An 18423-nucleotide genomic window follows, 5' to 3' on the forward strand; every position below is an offset into this window, starting at 1 on the left:
ACAGTCCTGCCACACTGTCCGTCCACATTTGTCCCTGCTGCTGCATCCCCTTCCCAAATCCCAGCGAGCTAATTGATCCACCCAGCTAGTTAATTGATTTAGGGCTATTAGGGGCTCTCATTAAGGGGCCAGCTGGAGAGCTGTGTGTTATCTGCCCGGTGGGAGCAGCCTTGGGAAGCAGCCAGCTCCGAGCGGCCCAGGGCTGCCCCGGCCCCACACCCGGCGCGGCTCGTCTGGATTCTTGGAAGGGTTTTACTCCCCCTCACACTTCGGGTTTTCCCTTGCATCCCCTCCTTCGCTGGCGTTTGGGATCAGCGAGCTCAGCCGGAGCCTCCCTTCTCCGCCCTTATCTCCTCCCCTGTTCCTGCCTGCAAGGTCACGGCACCGTCTTCACCTCCGTGCGGATGCAGGAATTTGCATTGCTGGGCCGACCAGTTCAGACCAGTTTGCTATCAGAGCGTCCCCAGACCTCCCCAGCCACACCTCCCTCTTCTGCCGCGGGTGTTCTCGGGGCAGGGGAAGGTGATAAATGACTGGGGGTGGGCGGGATGTCTGTACCTGGTACCAACACATCTGCCCGCGGCTAAGGAGGTCCGGGAGCGTCACTGCCAGGGGGAAATGCAGGGAGATAAGGGGGAGGGGAGGCTGGAGGCGCCTGGCAGAGGTGTCCAGTGCCCGGCTGGCGCGGGAGGTGGCTAGTTGGATGGGCAGAGAGTTTGGGAGACCCTCTGAGCCTCGTCCCCAGGGCTGCTGGGGACCGGTGATGCTGCAAGTGGGGCCCAAACCCGGCTGCAGCGGCAGGAGGTGATCGGGACACGCTGGGAAGTGAGGGACACGTTGGAAGGTGGTCGGGACACGCTGGGAAGTGAGGGACACGTTGGAAGGTGGTCGGGACACGCTGGGAAGTGACGGACACGTTGGAAGGTGGTCGGGACACGCTGGGAAGTGACGGACACGTTGGAAGGTGGTCGGGACACGCTGGGAAGTGACGGACACGTTGGAAGGTGGTCGGGACACGCTGGGAAGTGACGGACACGGGCAGTTCCAGCAGCCCCCGGCCCGTCCGCGTGCCGGGGCCGCTCCTCCCTCATGGCAGCAAAGGTGGGTGCGATGGGAGGGTCCCGTCCTGCCGGGGTTCTCCGGACCCCCTCATCCTTCTTTCCCCTCCTCGACCCTGCAGGCTCTGCTGCAACCCTGCCCCCCCAAATATCCCGGCACAAGGCTTGGAGCATCCCGGGGATTGTGTGGTTGATCCAGGTGATGCTGGACGGTGGCAGGCGCTGGAGGAAGGGGGGGGTTGCACAGTGTGCAGGGAACCTCCTTGCACAATTGTTCCATGCCCTGGAGGTACAGGATCCGCTCCTGCATGGATGCTCCATGCCCTGGGGGTGCAGGGACGCCCTTTGTGTACCCTGGGGGTGCAGGACCCGCGTTTCAGGGTTGCTCCGCAGAGGTGGGGTCGGGGCAGACCCAGGGGCTGATGGGGTGCCAGTCGAGGGTCTTTCGTCCCACTCCGCTTTGAGGCCGGTTTGCTGATGGACCCGAGATTTCCGGAGGATTTTGGCTGTCCCTGGGGATCAGGGAAGCGGCGCTGCCCGGGGTCTGCGCACCCTCGGGCACTGGGGGGGCTGTGCCCCCTCGGTAAGGAGCGTTTGCTCTCGGAGGCAGAATCAGTGCCGGGAGCGGGATGGGAAGAGGAGGGAAAACTGCCAGGGGGAGGGACAGGAGCGCTCCGGGAGAGCTCCTCGGAGAGGGGGATCGGTTCCGCCGGATATTGGGGTGGAACCAGAGGCTGGGGGAGAGCCGGCGTCCCCAGGGAGCGGAGCGGGCTGTGGGGCTGCAGGACTGGGGCGTAGGGGTGCAAGATTGGGGCGTAGGGGTGCAGGATTAGGGTGCAGAGCTGCAGGTCGGGAGTGCATAGGTGCAGGGCTAGGGTGCAGGATTGGGGTTCAGGGATGTAAGGCGCTCCAACCCACCGTCCTCCGTACTTCAGTGTTGTTTTGCAGGACCCGGGACTGCCGTGCCAGGTAAAACCGCAATTTAGGGACAAAAGCGTGTTTTTTGTGTTTCCCTCCGGCCCTGCCCCGGGGTGGTCCCTGCCGACGGTGCCCGGGGCGAGGGTGGCTCTGCAGCTCAGTGCCCGCCGGGGGTTGGGCGGTTTGGGGTCGGAGCATCCCCCGATCTCTGACCCCCCAGCCCGGCGGGGAGGGAGCCACGAAGGCTGCCCTGGGGAGCATCTCCCGTCCCTGTGGAGAGCCCAGACCGTCCCGTGGGAGCAGGGATGGAACCTGGAGCGGGGCTGGCACCCCACTGCGATGCCAGGCTGGCGGGGGGCTCTGGAGGTGTCCCAGCGCTCCGGGAGCGCCGCGGGTGCATGTTAATTCCTTTGAATGCATGCCCGGAATAAAGGCAAGTACAACAGACATTCAAACACTACTAAAAAAAAAAAATCTTTTATTGCAGTGAGAAAAAAACAACTACTAGCAAAGAGAATCAAAAGCTAAAAAAGAATACAAAAAACCTGCTTTATCGGTTGGCATTCGTATAATACTACAAACAGCTTTTATTACAGTATTGACTAGTAAAAAGGGAATTAAAGGGATACAAAAGAGGATATAAAACTTTTGGTTTCTCTCAATAGACTGTGCTCACCTACACAGACAGGCCAGGGCTGCCAGGATCTGCAGCAGCTGGTCGGTGCCCGTGCTTAGCGGGCGTCCCCACAGAGCAACACAGGCAGGATGGCAGGATGAGGATCGCTCACCCCAGCAGTCCTGACACCCCATTTTAGCAGCTCTACATTGCACCACGTAGGGCCAGTACGTAGTGTAAGGTGGCAGCCAAACCCTGCCTGTTCATTCCCTGATAGCAACAGTCTGTGCCTGCCCTGCTGTAGGGCAAGGGGCCAGCGACCCCTGCCCACACAATCTTCCTCTCACCATCATCTTCCTCACCCCTGTGTACGACCTCTACCGCTCTGTTTCAAGGGTGTTTGTGTCCATCTTGCAGTAGGGAGCCAAGCCAAGGAGGAACTCGGCTCTGATAATGAGGGACATCCAGTTAACTGGCTAAAGACAAAATGGGCCTCACAGCTAACTCGTGCGATAAAGTAACATTGTACAATACTCTGGCTGGTTTCACATCCTAATAGAATTACTTTCTCCCCCTCTATGCTCCACCGATCATCGAAATCGAAAGTCCTCCCCTTACAGGGTGGCACCTGGGTGGCAGTGTTCCCGAGCCGGCAGTGACGTCCTGTGGGACGTGCTCACCCTGTGCTCACCCTCACCTCTCCCTTCCAGCAGATCCCACGCCCCCGAGGGCTTCTCTCCACCCCTCTCCCTCTCCTGGGACAGGGGCCAGGACGTGGGCTCCTTCCCACCCCTCTCCCTCTCCTGGGACAGGGGCCAGGACGTTCTTCGGGCAGGATGTTCCCCCCGCCGGGCTGCAGGAGGGGCTTCCCCAGGGAGGTAGGTGGGTCTGGGCGCTCTGGGAACTGCCAGGGCGGGTGGGAGCGGAGGAGCTTTGGGGGGCGAGGGTGGGCACCCGCTGCTCCATCCCTCGGGGCATGGAGGAGCCCGGGGAACATCGCTGTGGTTTGGGGAAGAACTGGGAACAGTCTGGGCCCTCGGCCAGCAGAGGAGGCGGGTGGGCTCCTGCCTCCCCGTCCCTGCTCAGCAGCCGGCCGGGGCAGGGGCGCAGGGGGGGTCTCACCACTCTCATCTCTCCACAGCCCTGCCCGTGGGGGGATGGAGCAGGAGCAGGGCCGTGCCCCCCTCACGGCCCCGAGGACGCCTGGGATGAGCCGCCCTGGAAGCACCGGCGCAGGAGGGGCCGGGGCGGATGGTTCCGGGTAAGGGGCTGGGGGATGTGCCATGGGAAGAGTGGGACCCTCAGCCAGAGTTCCTCAGGGACACGCTCCCCTGGAGCCCCCAGGCACAGAGGAGTCCGGATCCAGCCCCAGACTTGGTCAGAAGTTTGTGCCTGAAGGATTATACGGGTGTAATGGAGGCTTCACACGACTTCCCTCCCACAGGGTTAAGAATGGCAAAACAAATACATTCACATAGGTAAAATAAATTATTTATTTCCATTGGTGGTAATGATTAGACTGAAGGGCCTTAATCATGTTATAGATGGTTGTAACCATTGCTGTAGTGCATTGTTTATTAAATCAATGGTTTCAAAGTTAAATTAATAATTATTAAGTAGAGATTCATGTTACTCACCCAGACCAACAGAAATCTCTTCGGCTCAGCCTCAGGGAGGGACCTTGAGGGGTGTCCCTGCTCCAGGGAGGAATCCACACGCACTCCTAGGAGGACTGTGCTGGAAATCCCACTGTTAGAAGGTGGGGTTGAGCTTTTATAGGATGAAACCACGGAGTGTCAGTGAGGCGTTGCTGGGGGAGCCCTGCCAGCTCAGCACAACTCCATTTATCCTTAAATAAGTTATTTCTGCTCTCTGGTTCCTCTCAGGAAACATCTGTCCCCCACATCCCCTCCAGTGCCAACTGCTCTCAGGACACGCTTGGTTTCACATCCTCGTGGTGTTTAATTTTGGGATATTTGAGCCAGGCTGCTCTGAGCTTTCCTGGACACCACCAGCAGCGTGACTCCCCCTCCACCGCTGGTAACTCTGCAATTAGGTGAAATTTGACCTGTTTCACCCTAATTGTGTCCTGCTACAAGAAGGTGTTGTCGAGGTTCCCCTACAAATCCAGGGTAGCCAAAATCAGGGGCTCCCCTGGGAGCAGGAGGGGCAGAAAGAGCTGAGGGTCTTAGTGGGGAGGGGGAACAGCAGGAAAACCAGAACATCCCAGTGAGCTGCTGTCCTCACCTACAATTCCCCATTGCAGCCCAGCCCCAGGGACCCCAGACCCTTCCCTGGCCCTGATGGCATCCCTTGGAACGCGGAGGAGGAGGAGGACAGGATATGGGCACCCCATGACTATCCCCCAGCACCCCCCTGGGATGACAGAGAAGAAATCCGAGGGCCTGTGGATGACTTTGGAGAGGGCTGGAACCCGGTGAGGGGCAGATGGGCTGAGGGGGTGGCAGCTTTGTGAGTGTCCTCAGTGTGCCACCATCCTCATGGGCAACCATTCCTTGTTGCAGCATCATCCCAGGGGTCCCAGACCCTTCCCTGGCCCTGATGGCATCCCTTGGAACGGGGAGGAGGAGGACAGGATATGGGCACCCCACGACTACCCCCCGCCCCCCTGGGATGGCAGAGGACCTCAGGAGGACTTCACACAGGACTGGTTCCTGGTGAGCTTGTGGGTTGGGGGGTGGTAGCAGCTGCAGGACTGAGGCTGGGGAGTGGGTAAAATGGGGCAGGGGCCACTCACTGCCCTGGTGACAAGGACAGGGTGTGGGGACGGGTTTCCCAGCTCAGCCTCCGCTCTGCTGTCGCAGGATTCCCTGTCCCATTCCCTGTCTAAACCCACCCCCTTTCCTACAGGAGTGGCAGCCTGGCCCCTGTCCTGAACCCCCCCTGGAGGAGGAGCAGCCCCCACCCTGGCATCCTGCTGGCCCACCAGGGTGAGTGCCGTGCCCGGGGGGGGCTCAGGGGGTCTGTGTGGCTGTGGGGTGGCACGAAGGGGCGCTGGGGGTGGGCACTGCGTGGGGGCACAGCCACGGGGGGGGCTCAGGGGGTCTGTGTGGCTGTGGGGTGGCACGAAGGGGCGCTGGGGGTGGGCACTGCGTGGGGGCACAGCCACGGGGTGACACTCCTGGCCCTGCTCAGCATAGAGGGGGATTGCACTGGAGACCCCTTCCTAAAGTGCCCCCCGGCCCCGGGGCTGCCTTTGCTGCTGCAGGAGACGAGGGGGGTTCCATGGCGGGGGCCCCCCCTGGGACTGTGACCCCCCCTGGGACTGTGACCCCCCCAGGGGGAGACACGGCCGACGCCTTCGCAGGAGCCACCGGGAGCTGACCCCGATCCCGTGTGGGTGGGGTCCCAGACCCCCCAGAGGTTTGTGCTGCCCCCGTTCCTGCTTCCTTGGTGCTCTCCAGCATCTCCCTGAGCAGAGCCAGGAGCTGCTGCTGTTGTTTCCCGCTCTGCAGGGCACAAACCACCCTCCAGGGCCTCTCCTCCCCGCCCCAAGACGAGCCAGCCGGTGGCCAGGAAAGAGCTGCAGCCCCCTGATCCTCCCCAGCCACCCGCGTCCCCCCAGGGGCCTGTGGAGAGGCCGGAACAGAGCCAGGTTGGGGGGTTTTACCTGCCCCCCCCCCATCCCAGCTCCCAGCAGTGACCCGAGGGGGCTCGGTCTGAGCCCTGTGTGTTGTCGTGGTTTCCCCCAGGACCTGCCAGAGGGGAGTGGGGAGGTCCCCAAGACCCCTGAGCCAGCCAGGACCCCTCCGAGGAGCCCGGCCACTGATCCCTGCGCTGCGGGGCCGGAGCAGGCGGCTCCGGGGACACCGGTAGGAGATTCCCTGCTCCCAGGGCAGGCAGGGGGGCTGCACCCCCAGGGCTCTTCGGCCACTGTAACGCCTCCCTCCTCTCTCTCATCCAGCCCTTTCACTCTCCACCTCGCTGTCTCCTTGCCAGGCATGGGAGTTTTTCCAGACTCTTCTCTGGGGCTGCAAAGCCCCGTGGTTTCCTTTGGGGTTCAGCACCCCGTGGGTCCTGTCCCATAGCTCCTCTCCTGGGACAGACATGTCCCAGCCTCACGCCATTGCCTGTCCCCAGGATGAGCCAGGAGCTGAGCAGACACCTCTGGGCAGCCAGGACCAGGATCCCTGTGCTTTGGGAGCGGAGCCAATCCCACTGGAGGAGAACTCTGCCAGGGCAGGGGAGCACCTCAAGGTATGGGATTCCCAGGGAGCGGCACAGAGTCAGCACAGGGCTCCCCAGATCCTCCCCACCAGCAGCACGCTGCTTCCCCTATGGATAGTTTTTATTCCCACCCAAAATCAGTGCCTGGGAGGAGGCACATTCCCCTTTCCAGACCCTTTTTCGCCCTCGCCGTGGGCTCTGCAGCGCTCCTGTAACTCCTTGCACAGGTAGAGCGGGGCAGTCCAGCTGTCCCCGAGGCTGGCACAGGTGATGGGCCACATCCCCACAGCCCAGCAGCCCCTCTGGATCCCACTGAGAGGGAACAGCCGGCATCCAGCGGCTCTGCAGAGGTGGGTGCTGAGCTGAGCCCACATTCCCGGGGAGAGCAGCGTTTGCCAAGTGGAGCTGGAGAAGCTGAGGCAGAAGCTGCCCACGATGGGGTGGGTCTCAGAGCATGGGGCAGCTCTGTGGCGTGTCCCCCTCCCCAGGTGAGAGCCCCTCGAGGCCTCTGCTGCAGCTGGGGCTGTGCTGGCAGCACTGGCTGCCCCCTCCTGCACAGCCCCTGCCTTCCTCCCCCAGCCCCTCTCTCTCCCACAGCTTCTCGAGAGCCTTCAGCCACCTGAAAACTCTCAGGTCCCGCCAGGACCTGCAGCAGAAGCTGATGCAGAGCCCAGCCAGGCTTGTCCTGATCCCTGCACCTCACCAAGGACCTCACCGGAGCCCCAGCACTCTCCTGGCTCCAGTGAGACAAACCTGGTATGGGGTCCGGGTGCCCCCCTGGGTCCCCACATGGGGCTGGTCCCCTGGGCCTGGGGGCACTGCCACAGCAGGAGCAGTGGAGTGGGATCCCTCTGGAACCCCAGCAGGATTCTGGGCTGGGGTTAAAGAGCTGCTTTGTCTGGAGGCAGAGCCCGTATCGGCCCCTGATGCCAATAAATGGGAGAGGGCTGGAGAAAGGCCAACAGAATAACTGGAGTTATTTTGTGTGTGGGAGTGTGTGGAGCATGAACAACCCCAGGACTGGAGCTTTAACAAAGCCAAGGAGAGCACTCCAGAGCAGCTTAATTACTGCCTAACGGGGGACAGAAATCTGCTGGAAGCTCTCCCTGCTGGGGCTGGGGCAGAGGGGGAGCAGGGGCAGCTCTGGCACCCAAGGGAAAGGGGGAAACCCTGGGGAGCCAAAGTCCCAGCAGGTCCCTCAGAGGGTGACCAGTCTCTGGCTAATCAGTACTGGCAGCCCCAGTTTGGCCCAGTCCCTGTTCCTGCCAAAGTATCTGATCTTTCCTTGCCTCTCCCACCCCCCAGGCAGGGGATGGACAGCAGCAGCTCTGCTTCAGGCTCCCGACACCCTCCCCATCCCGCCTGGATCTCCGCTCCGCCGCCGTCCTCGCCAGGAAGGCGGCCATCGAGCTGGTGAGTCCTGGGGGCCCCTGGCTGAGGGGTGTGGGGCTCTGGGACCTGCTGCAGGATGAGGGGGACTCAGGCCAGGACCTTCTGGAGCGATGCTGGGTGACAGGATGTGCACTCGGCGTTTTGGGGGGCAGTGGGAAACCCCTCCTGGTGATGGCGATTGCAGGGGAAGCTGCTCGGAAGGGGTTTGCAGGGGCTCAGGTGCTGCCAGGAGGGTTGTGGACCAAAACATGGGCGTGGGGGGAGGAATACCCCTCAGGGGAGCTGTGTGCTGCTGGTTTGGGGTGCTGACCCTGCGGCCCTGCAGTCGTACCAGCAGTTCAGCCTCAACTTCGCGGTGGTGGCCACGATGCTGCTGCAGAAGGAGCCCTCCATGGAGGCACCCCTGGGGCTGGCACTCAGGGCCAACCTGCGCCAGGGCTGGATCCACCACGTGCAGGAGCTGGAGAATTTCATCGACAGCTACGACTCAGCCACCTCCAGCCCCTGAGGAGACACCCCCTCCTCCAGCCGGGCTGGGAGGGATGGGGGGCTGTGCCAGGGCACTGCCGTGCTCAGGTGGTGCTGAGCCTGCGGGTCAGAGTGGCATGGACATGTTGGCAGTCCCACCATATCTCTTGGAGAGGGAGGAAGGTGGGGGTATGCTTAGTTTTAACCCTGCCCAAACCTCTGTGTGCAGCCAAAGGAGGAGCTGGTGTTACTGGCTGGTGGTGGGAGGGAGAGAGAGCAGCAGCCCCTCTCCTCCATCCAGGCTCCTCACTCCATTCCTGGTTCCCCGGGATGTGCCCACAAACCCCAGGAGTTGTTCTTGGTTTAAAATCTAAAAATAAACCCTGTTCTTGTTGCAGCCCTCTCTCCGCCGTCGTTCTGATCCCGCTCTCCTGGGGTAGGTGAGGGAGGGTTCCTACAGTGAACCCAGCGTGGGGGGTGTGGCAGAGGGCAGAGGTCACACTGGGATCACACTGCCCTGGTGGCACGGTCGGTGTCACAGTGGGTGACCCTCCTGCGTTCAGATTTCAGCCAAACTTTATTGGAGCTTTGTCACTGGCAGCAGCAGAGCTGCCCCCCTGGTCCCTCCCCGCGGTGCCACCAGGACGTGGTGGCACCAGAGATGGAGAGCACGTGGCAGTGGTGCTCATCCTGCAAGGAGGAGTCCCAGGGAAGGATCCAAAGGATCCGACCCTGGCCCAGAGGTCTGGTGCAGGCAGCTGCCCTTGTCAGGAGCACCGGCTGCTCTCCCTGGAGCTGCTGCCATGTCTGAGGTGCTGGAGCCCAGGTGAGCTCTGCTCCCTTCCTGCTTTACCTGTTCCTAATTGCGGGAGAGGCCGGCAGGAATTGCAGGCTGTGCTTTGCCAGCAGCTGCCGGGGGGGAAGGATCCCAGCAGCTTCTCCCACCAGCCTTGGGCCACGTCCAAAACGCACTTGGAACATGTTGAGACCGTGGCAGCACCCAGCAGGGGCTGGCAGGACGTCAGGGACCCCGTGTCCCCACTGCTAGGACACACTGCAGTGTTTGCTGCTGCCCCGGGGCTTGGCCGTCCTGCCCCCAGCCTTCCCCGGGGGCTCCCTGCCCAGGGAATTCATCCCGGGCTTGGGGATGGGCTTCCCAAAAAAGAAACCCTCTTCCTCCGAGTCCGAGTCCGAAGATGAGGAGCAGGTGGGACACCAGGAGTCCTCCTCCTCCGTGATGTCCTGCAGGTCGATGTGCTCCGGCCGGGGGCTGTGCCGGGGGGGGGACGTGCCCGCTCGGGAGGGGGGGTTTCCATGGCCCATGGGTGTTCGGGGGTCAGGGCCCCCCAAATGTGGGTGGCCCAAGGCTCCAGGCTCGTTGGGCCCCTCTGGGCTGGGCTGGGGGGCGGAGGGGTGGGTGGCTGGTGGTCCTGCGTGCACAGCATCGCTGCTCCGCTCCTTGGCAGCTGCTCCGTGGTCCTCTGGGCTCCTGAACGCAGGATGCACAGGGGCCTGATCCAAAAGCGCCTCTGGAAGAAGGAAAGCAAGGGTAAATGAGGAAGGAGAAGGCTGAGCCTGCCCTCCCACAGACCCTCGTGCACCGAGGGCTGCCCTGGGACATCGGGGGAGGTGGCAGCAGCCCACCCCCAGCTCCCACCGCTCGCCCTCCCACGAGAGGTGGGCTGGGGGCTCATCGCTGCTGCTCCAGCCCTAAACTGGGCTGCCCCCGTGTGACGTTCCCCATGAAGCACCCAGGGGCTGAGCAGAGCCTGGAATTGCCCCTGTTCCCCCCCATAGGATCCTACCAGCCCCTTCCACGCGCTGCCTGCAGCCCCCTGGAGCCGAGGGGCCACCGGACCCCGGCGTGGTCCTGCTGGCCGGGCCAGCTCGGGACAGGGGCGTCGAGTCCGGGGACGGAGCTGAAGCAAAGGCCGAGTCGGAGGAGTCGGAGGCGCTGGAGGAGGAGGACGAGCCCTGGCGCAGGCTGCAGGCGTCGGAGCAGAAGAGGCGGCCGCGGCGGCAGGTGAGGGGCTGTCCCCGCAGCGGCTTTCGGCACAGGCTGCAGCAGAAGCAGGCGGCCCGGGCGTGCCAGTGCAGCCCTTGGTGGGTGGCCCCCTCGCTGTCAGCACCTGGGGGGGCAACCACAGGTGAGGGGGAGGCTCTTCCCGCGCCCATGTGCCAAAACCCCGTGTGCCAAAACCCCGTGTGCCAAAACCCGTCCTCCGCAGCCCTCCCAGCCCACCCCCCGCCCACCCGGCAGGGACGGGCAGCCCCCCCGGGCTGGGGTCGGGCCGTACCGATGGGGTCCCCGCAGGCCTGGCAGGGCTCGGCGAAGAGGCTCTCGAAGCAGGCGCGGCAGCAGGGCCGGCCGCTCCTCATCACGTAGCGCTGCCCGCGCAGGGGCACGTCACACTCCAGGCAGCAGAAGTGCTCCAGGTGCCAGCGCCGGCCCTCGGCCTCGATGCACTCCTCCATGAAGATCAGCTGGAGCAGGAAAACAACCCATCCTCAGCGCCCAGCGGGAGAACCCACAGTCTGGAGGATGCTTTGCCATGCTGAGGAGCGAGGAAGAGCCCCCATCCCGTGGCATGGGCACGGGGATCTCAGCAAGGCTCAGGAAGGAACATTTCCTCCTGCCCATCAGCGGTTCTTGCTGGATTCGCAGCCCCCAGCCAAGAGCAGGGGCTTTGAGCGGCCGAAGGGAGGTCAAAGCCACCCCCTGCCCAGCACCCACCTGGTCGCAGGAGGCACAGCGGGGTCGGAAGAGCTCAGCGTGGTGCCGGCCACAGTAGATCCTCCCATCCTGCTGGAAGTAGATGAGATCCACCAGCGGCTGGTGGCAGAAGTGGCAGGAGAAGCAGGACGGGTGCCAGAACTGGTCCCCCAGCCGAGACGCTGAAATCCCCGGGTCGCCTTTGTTCAGCCTCCTGCCGCACTGCAAGGCAAAGGGATGCGGGGTTTGGGGCCAGGCTGGCTTTTGGGGACAGATCCCCGCCAGGGAACGGCTGCTGGGGGGGACACCTCACCTTCCTGCAGGGGCAGCCATGGCAGGGACCGGGCACGGGACGTGCCAGCCCCTGGCCCAGGGCCTCCCGTCTCCGGCGGGCGCTGAACGCTCGCAGCTGCCGCCGCTCCTCCTCGGCGAGCTCGGGGCAGTACCGCTCCTGCACGGGGATACGGAGGTGAGCGGGGCACGGGGGGGAAGCCAGGGGTGGGCAGCACCCAAAAATAGGTGTCTTACATCGCAGTCCTGGGGAGGCAGCTGCTGCAGGAGGGCTCTGGCGCGGAGCCGCGTCCTGTCGGAGGGAGAGCCGGGCTGCGGCGAGCGGGGGCCGAGGCACGGCGGGGCCTTGGGAGGGGGCACGGGAGAGAGAGACAGGCAGAATTTTAGGGGGATTGAGCTGCATTGCTAGAATGTGTTTAATCCCAGGGCTCTGCTGTGGGAACCTCCCGTGCATGGCACCCACGGAGCTGGGGGAGAACCAGGGTGCTGCCCACCTCGGGGGGTGCGGGGTCCGCAGGGGGTTCCGGGTACTCTTCCAGGGCACAGCCGGAGTCGCTGTCGGAGGAGGCCGGAGGGAGGCCGGTGGTGGTGCCGCAGGACGGGGGCTCATCTCGCTGGGGCCATGCAGGGCGAGGCAGGGACATGAGCTGGGGAGAGAGGGCATGGGCTGGTGAGACCCTTGGTGAGGCAGGGAGGAGAGACCCATCCCCAGGACATGTAATCTGTTTCCATGTGGCAGCAGGACGAGCAGCCACCTGTCCCAGGGAGGGACCCTGGAGCAGGTCCAGCCAGGAGGATGTTCAGTGTCACCATGACCTTGAAACCTTTGGCTGAACCACTGCAGGAGTTCAAGGGCTTTTGGGGGCTCCTTTCTCTGTGGGAGTTACAGCAAATCCACACCCAAGGTGCAGGCACTCAGCAGGGCTGGGGCTCTATCTGCCAAGCAGGAGGCACTGGGAGGGGATGTGATGGTGATGGGTTTAAGCCAAGTAGGGAAGACCCCAGGTGTCCGAGCTCAAGCTGGAAGAGGCTTTGGAAAACAGCCCCGGCTTTTTGCTCATCCACAGCAGGAGATTTTCCCCAACTGCCACCAGTCCTCTGCTGGGTGGTGGCTAATCCCTGTTTGAGTGGCCCAGCCCTGAGCGGGGGCAGTGGGAACAGGCTGAGGTTTAGCCCAACTCAGTGGAAAATAATTCCTTCCCCTTGGGCTGCCATTGTTCCGCCCCGGGCGGCTGTTCCTGCCCGGCTGGCCCAGCCACCACCACCACGCCTGGCCCGGGGTTACGCAGTGGAAACCCATCCCCAGCCGTCCCCTCCTCCCCGCGCGGGCGCTTTCCACCACGCGCTTCCTTCCTGCCCTGGCTTTCCAAAACAAAGGCGAGATGGTGATGTGGTGGCTCCTGGGGTTCCCTGGACGCCAGCCCAGAGCCTGAAGCCCTCAACCCGTGATTCCTGCCCCGGTGGGATGCAGGTGGGCTGTGGGTGGGATGGAGCTGAACTGCTGCCTGGGGGGGTGTGACCAAACAGCCCCAGGGCACCCCTGGATTCACCCAGTGCAACGCCCACCATGGATGGATCAACTGCTCTGGAAAGTGTTTCCATGCAGAAAACAGCTCGTCTCGGGCTCAGGGCTGAGGGGTGGGAACCCCCAAACTGTCTACCTGGGTCCTCCTACTCCTCTGCCACCATGAGGACCCGTTCCCTTCTCCGCACTGGGATGGGACCGGTGTATCCCCCCTGCCCGCGCTGTCAGGGACATCCTGGCCAGCACCAGCACCCCCACTGCTCCCACTAAACACCTTCAACACCCCCAGCTCAGCCTCTGCTGCCAGTGTGCCCCTTCCTATGCAGCATCTCGGGGTGCTGGGATGTGGCAGCTCTGGAGCTGGGAGTGGGTGGGCTCAGCCCGGGCAGCTCAGGTTTCCCTGCCCTGCACCTGGGTCAATGATTAACGCTGCACATTGGCTAATCAGCGGGATAAAACAAAAGGGCTGCTTGCTTTTTCCTGGGCTTTGGGGTCTGCCAGCCCTGGGGCAGCACAGGAGGGTGCAGGGCTGGTTGCAGGGTGCTGTTCAAAGCTGTGTTTTGGGGTCTGCCAGCCCTGGGGCAGCGCAGGAGGGTGCAGGGCTGGTTGCAGGGTGCTGTTCAAAGCTGTGCTTTGGGATAGGGATGAAATAATCTGGCCCAACTCTGTATTTGCAGCTCAAGGAGAGCCCTGGCTTTGCTGGCTTGGTGAGGGCCCACTGCTGGGCCAGGAAACAGTCTTGGCTCTACAGGAGGAGCAGGACTGTGTGTCCCTGAGGATGCTGAGTGGGGACCTCTGTGGGCTCAGTGTCTGGCCCCAGCTCTGTTTCTGCCTGGTTTGGGTAACGTGTCCCTGTTTCTCTCTCCCCAGTGGGAGGCATTCCCAGGCTGTGCTTGGCTCATTAAGCCTCCAAGCTGCATTTGTCTAATCTGCTGGGGCTTTGCTGTAATTAGACCCCGCTGATGCTCCAGGGACTCAGTGGGGCTGGTGGTGCCAGCGTGGCCCCAGCCCTGTGGCACTGGGCACCCTGTCCCAGGGCCACCGGCACAGTGGGGTGATGCTGGGGGAGCGTGGCTTGGGCAGGGCTGCTGGCTGCTGTGGATCCATGGGGATGTGCTGGAGAGCCCAGCCCAGCCCAGTTTGATGTGATTACGCTGGCTGGCAGCCGTCTGGGCTGTAAACAAGTCCCTGTAATTAGCCCCAGACGGTGACACAGGTACGCGCCTCCCATGCTAAAGAGCCAGGCAGCCCCAACAGGTCTGTCTCCTCTGCTCCCCATCCCTGTCCCCTCTTCCTTCCTGCCCTCCCTCGCTGCCTCCGGGCACTCCTGCTATTGCCCTTCCCTGCTGGGATACAGGGATGCTCCCAGCCTGCCCCTGCCCTCAAACCCAGGGACGGGAGAGCCCGGACCAGGCATCAGGGGCACAGTGGCACTTTGGGGAGCTGCTTCTCCCTGCCAGCGAGTCCCCAGGAAGGGACATGTGACAGACCAGTTGGACAGGCTGGGTGCCACTGGCTGTCATTTGCCTTTGCTGTAAAAGCCTCTGGGAGCTCCTCTGGGAGCTCCTCTGGATGCGATTGCTCTGCTCCCTTTGCTCTCCGAAGGATCGGAAGCAGGCACAGCTCCCTGGGTACAAGCGGCTAAAATTCCTGGGAATATTAATCTTATTTGGCTCCCCGGGAGCAGCCCCTGTCTCCAGCTGGCTGAGGGAGTATGTGTGGGCTCCCAGCCCTCTCCTGCCAAGGTCACACATTAACTTGGAGTGCAGCCACCCCAGCCCATTCGGAATTCAGCACAGGCTCCCTGTTCCCAGCACGGCAGGGGCCGATCTGCATCTCTGCCACAGCTTTGCTTTTCTACAACCACCTCTCCACCTTAGAAGACCCACTTCCAGACCCCCTCCAGCCAATTTTTCAGAACCACCAAACACTCCCCAGCTCCACAACCCCCAGGAAACACAACATCTCACCGTGACCAAAAAGCCCTGATCCCCTTAGAGCGCCCAGCAGCACTGGCAGCTTCCAGAGGAACAGCTCCGTGTTCACCTCACCCACGGGATAACCTGTTTTTGCTTGAGCTCCTGTCAACACAGCTGCGATGAAGGTGCGTGGAACAAAGATGCAGAGCAATAAAGATGCATCTTCTGGGGTGAGATAAGCTGAGGTCTGGCAGGGCGAGCTGGAGCAGCGAGTCCTGCAGCACAGCCCGAGCCAGGCTGGAGACCTGGAGCCAGTCTCACGGAGGAGCCTGCTGTGCCTCTTGGATTTGGGATGGCCCGAGGTGCAGCAATGCTTGGTGCCACTGGCTGGGCACAGCAGATCACGGGCCAGCCTCAGTGCAGCCCCCCAGATGATGGGGGGTGTCTCAGCATCCTGCTCTGCCACACAGCACTGTGTTCTCCACGCCACCAGAGGGGACGGTGGCCGATGCTGTGGCCTGTTTGCTCACTAGATGATGTGCCAGTGCTGCAAAGGGCTTTTCTCGGTGTGTTTTCCCCCATCCCACAGGCATGGCTGGCTGTCCCAGCTGGGCGGGGAGCAGTAACCCCTTAACCCACCCTAACTCAGCCTTTGTACATCCGCAGGTATGGACAGAGACCCCCAGCCCTGCTCTCCCCGCGGCCACCAGGATGAAGACCCACCACCTTCATGTCCCCGTGGCCACCACGATGAAGACCCATCACTCCACTTCTCCCCACGGCCATCCTATCATGGCCCAGCACATCGATGCGTGAAGGGGCCAAGCTCCATCTCCAACCCCAAAACATCCCATTCCCGCCGGATCTCGGGTAGAGGAGGGATGGTGGAGCCAACGCCCCTTCCCAGAGCCCCTCGTCGTGCCGGGCAGCCCTGCCCGCCCCCTGCCCGCGCACCTGCCTGCTCCGGGCTGGCAGGGTCTGGCACGATGGAACAGGCGTCACCTCCCGCTCTCAGGGGACGTTTTCCCGAAAACAAAGGCGGCGGGGGCAACGATATCACTCCCGGCCCCAATTATTTCTCCCGGAGAACAGCCAAAATCCCCCCGTTCCCCTCGCTCCCGTCCTTTTCCCCTCGCAGCGATTCCCGACCGGGGACCCTCCCGCCGCCCCCGCCTCCCGATCCCCTTCTCCCGCAGCTCCAGCTCCACGCGTAGCTGGGGGACCCGACCCCGGCAACCCCTTCCAGCGGCACGTACCTGCCCCTTCCCGGCGCTGCGGGCCCCGCGCTCCGCCGCTGCGGGCTCCGCCGCCCGCTCCAGCCCCGCGCCGGCCGCCGCCGTCCCGCCCTGCTCCGGAGGACGCGAGGGAATGGAGCCCGGGCTGGGAAAACTTTGCGAAGCGAAAGGAAAACATCCAAGCTCACTCAGGGAAACGCTCTTTTTTTTTTTTTTTTTTTTCCCTCTCTCTTTTTTTTTCCCCTGCCTGCCCAGGCACTGGCTCCGCGGCAGCCGGGGTCCTAATTACAGGCTTTTTAGCCTAAACCTCGGGAGCCAGCCAATGGCTGGAATTCCAGGGCAGGCAGGGAGGGGAAGGGGGGGGTACATTAACCCTACAGGGGAAAGAGCTCCCGATGACATCTGGTTTGCTCCTACCTCTCATTTTCCGAGCGCCCGCGCCCTTCCCTCCCTCTGCGGCTCGGTTCACCCCAGGTTGCCGTTTGATGACTTTTATGATCCCGCGCGGTGATTTATTTTCCTACCGACATCAGAAAGAGCTGAAGCTTCATGAAAGAGGGGGAAGTGTCATTACACCCCAATTTAGAGGTGGAGAAACTTTGGCTGGGCTCTCACAAAGGAGTTAGCCAGCGGCAAGTCAGGATGTCCTAGTTTCCACAAGCCCTGAACACCTGACGAGGTTCCTACAAGCCATTCCGACCGGCTCCGGCTCAGCAATTCCACCCGGGCAGGAGCCAGGGCAAAATTTATCAGAGCCTGACGCGAGGCAGAGCGTCTTTGTTGTGCTTCTGTGGATTTCTCACATGCTGTAAGATTTTCCTGCCTGCTGATGTGACTTTGGGGATGAGCACAGACACCCAACCGTCCGTGGGGGTCAGCCTGGATCTCTGCCACCCACATGTCTCAGGAGCTCTGGCTTGTTTTGGGGCTCCTTTGGGAGCTCTGAGAGGTGCAGGTGGCTCGTGTATATTTTGGGATTAGGGTCAGGACTGTGGCCTAAATCCACAGGGATGGTAATTTGTCAGAGGACGTGGCCAGGCTGGGCGAGGCCGCGCAGGGCGGTGCTGGTGCACAGATTATTGGTGCTTTATAGAGCCTGTGGTTGCCCCATCCCTGGAAATGTTCAGGGCCAGGTTGGACGGGGCTTGAAGCAACCTGGGCTAGTGGAATGTGTCCAGTGTAGAACATGATCTTTAAGGTCCCTCCAACCCAAACCATTTGAGGATTCTCTGCAACCATTCGAGGACTCTCTGCCAAATCACCTGGGCAGGGGCAGAAGGAGGAGGAAAAGATGGGGCAAGTGACCATCTCCAGTGTCCTCCTCCCCCACAAAGGGGTCCTGTCGGGGCTGTCCAGCCAGTGCTGTCACTCCCCAGGGTCCCTTTAAGGTCTCAGATGTGCACTGGGACGTTCATTCCCTGTTTGGCTTTGATGGGAGGTTGGTTTCTGCAGCTTTATCTCGGCCCATTTGCTGCAGTGGACTTTGTACCCCTGGGTGGTGGTGGGGCCCCCCCTGCCCTGCACTCCCCCACTCCTCCATCCCTCCACAGGGCAGGAGGGTTAATGGGCAAAGTCCTCGCTGGGAGACACAGGGGCTGAGTGCACAGAGGGGTCACTCGGGGCTTTCCCAGGTGGGATCAGCCACTGCCCCATGGGAACATCCCCTGGGCGCCAGGTGAGGCCACACCTGCACCAGGTGTGTGTGAGGGGCACGACACCAGCCCGAGGGGTCCCTGCTGCCGGAGCACCGTGGGGTGACCAGAGTGTGACCGGCAGCATCCCTGGGGACCCCCCATGTTCCCGGCGGGAAAGCTGTGCCCCATCCCAGGCCACATGCCCTCCGTGGGTGTTATCGTTTATTAGATCACATCAGGAGTCCTGGGGCTGAGCTGGGATCCTGCAGAGCCCGGCCCTGAGCAATCAGGTGCCCATCGAGGTGGTCTGGGGGTGCGGCCGCCTGTGGGACCCCAGCACTGAGCTGCCATTGCCTGCACTGGTTCAGTGCTCCGGTACTGGTGGGGCTGGGAACCAGGGGGCTGTGACTGCTTAAGTGCCCCCCAGCAGCCCCTCCTGCCCCCGCGCCCCCTGACCCCCTTTCAC

The 18423-nt window shown here is 62.6% G+C and overlaps 2 protein-coding genes across 6 annotated transcripts; one reads left to right on the plus strand and one right to left on the minus strand.

Annotated features, from left to right (window-relative positions):
• The first annotated feature begins 483 nt into the window (after positions 1-483).
• LOC108505788 (basic salivary proline-rich protein 2-like) lies at positions 484-9029 on the plus strand. 5 transcript variants are annotated; one of them, XM_017832094.1, is made up of 15 exons: positions 485-844; positions 885-1101; positions 3303-3470; positions 3734-3853; positions 4859-5029; positions 5118-5270; positions 5464-5543; positions 5822-5976; positions 6069-6208; positions 6306-6425; positions 6694-6810; positions 7008-7268; positions 7378-7536; positions 8086-8193; positions 8498-9029. In XM_017832094.1, exons 2-15 carry the CDS (start codon positions 1090-1092, stop codon positions 8678-8680), a joined length of 1947 nt encoding a protein of 648 aa, XP_017687583.1. In that variant the 5' UTR covers positions 485-844; positions 885-1089; the 3' UTR covers positions 8681-9029. The 5 variants fall into 5 exon arrangements, with proteins under 5 accessions (XP_017687584.1, XP_017687583.1, XP_017687587.1 ...); XM_017832095.1 differs by having other exon boundaries at positions 484-1101; positions 7008-7220; XM_017832098.1 differs by having other exon boundaries at positions 485-1101.
• A 213-nt stretch (positions 9030-9242) lies between these two features.
• Positions 9243-12098, minus strand: PRICKLE4 (prickle planar cell polarity protein 4). The gene is made up of 7 exons (XM_017832087.1): positions 12051-12098; positions 11882-11989; positions 11667-11804; positions 11375-11575; positions 10938-11124; positions 10446-10769; positions 9243-10169 (listed from the first exon to the last, which is right to left on the minus strand). The coding sequence occupies exons 1-7, from the start codon at positions 12096-12098 to the stop codon at positions 9685-9687; spliced, it is 1491 nt and encodes a 496-aa protein (XP_017687576.1). The 3' UTR covers positions 9243-9684.
• Positions 12099-18423: the final 6325 nt, after the last annotated feature.

Source organism: Lepidothrix coronata, unplaced genomic scaffold, assembly GCF_001604755.1.
Source record: "Lepidothrix coronata isolate B3197 unplaced genomic scaffold, Lepidothrix_coronata-1.0 Scaffold199, whole genome shotgun sequence".
NCBI lineage: Eukaryota > Metazoa > Chordata > Aves > Passeriformes > Pipridae > Lepidothrix > Lepidothrix coronata.

Coding starts and splice junctions, on each gene's coding strand:
- LOC108505788 (XM_017832098.1), top strand. Junction 6,209..6,305: donor AGAGGCCGGAACAGAGCCAG/GTTGGGGGGTTT, acceptor GGTTTCCCCCAG/GACCTGCCAGAGGGGAGTGG. Junction 7,269..7,377: donor TGGCGTGTCCCCCTCCCCAG/GTGAGAGCCCCT, acceptor TCTCTCCCACAG/CTTCTCGAGAGCCTTCAGCC.
- PRICKLE4 (XM_017832087.1), bottom strand. CDS start 12,098: ATGCACGGGAGGTTCCCACAGCAGAGCCCTGGGATTAAACACATTCTA. Junction 11,125..11,374: donor GCTGTGCCTCCTGCGACCAG/GTGGGTGCTGGG, acceptor TTCCTGCTCCAG/CTGATCTTCATGGAGGAGTG. Junction 10,770..10,937: donor GGCCTGCGGGGACCCCATCG/GTACGGCCCGAC, acceptor TTGCCCCCCCAG/GTGCTGACAGCGAGGGGGCC.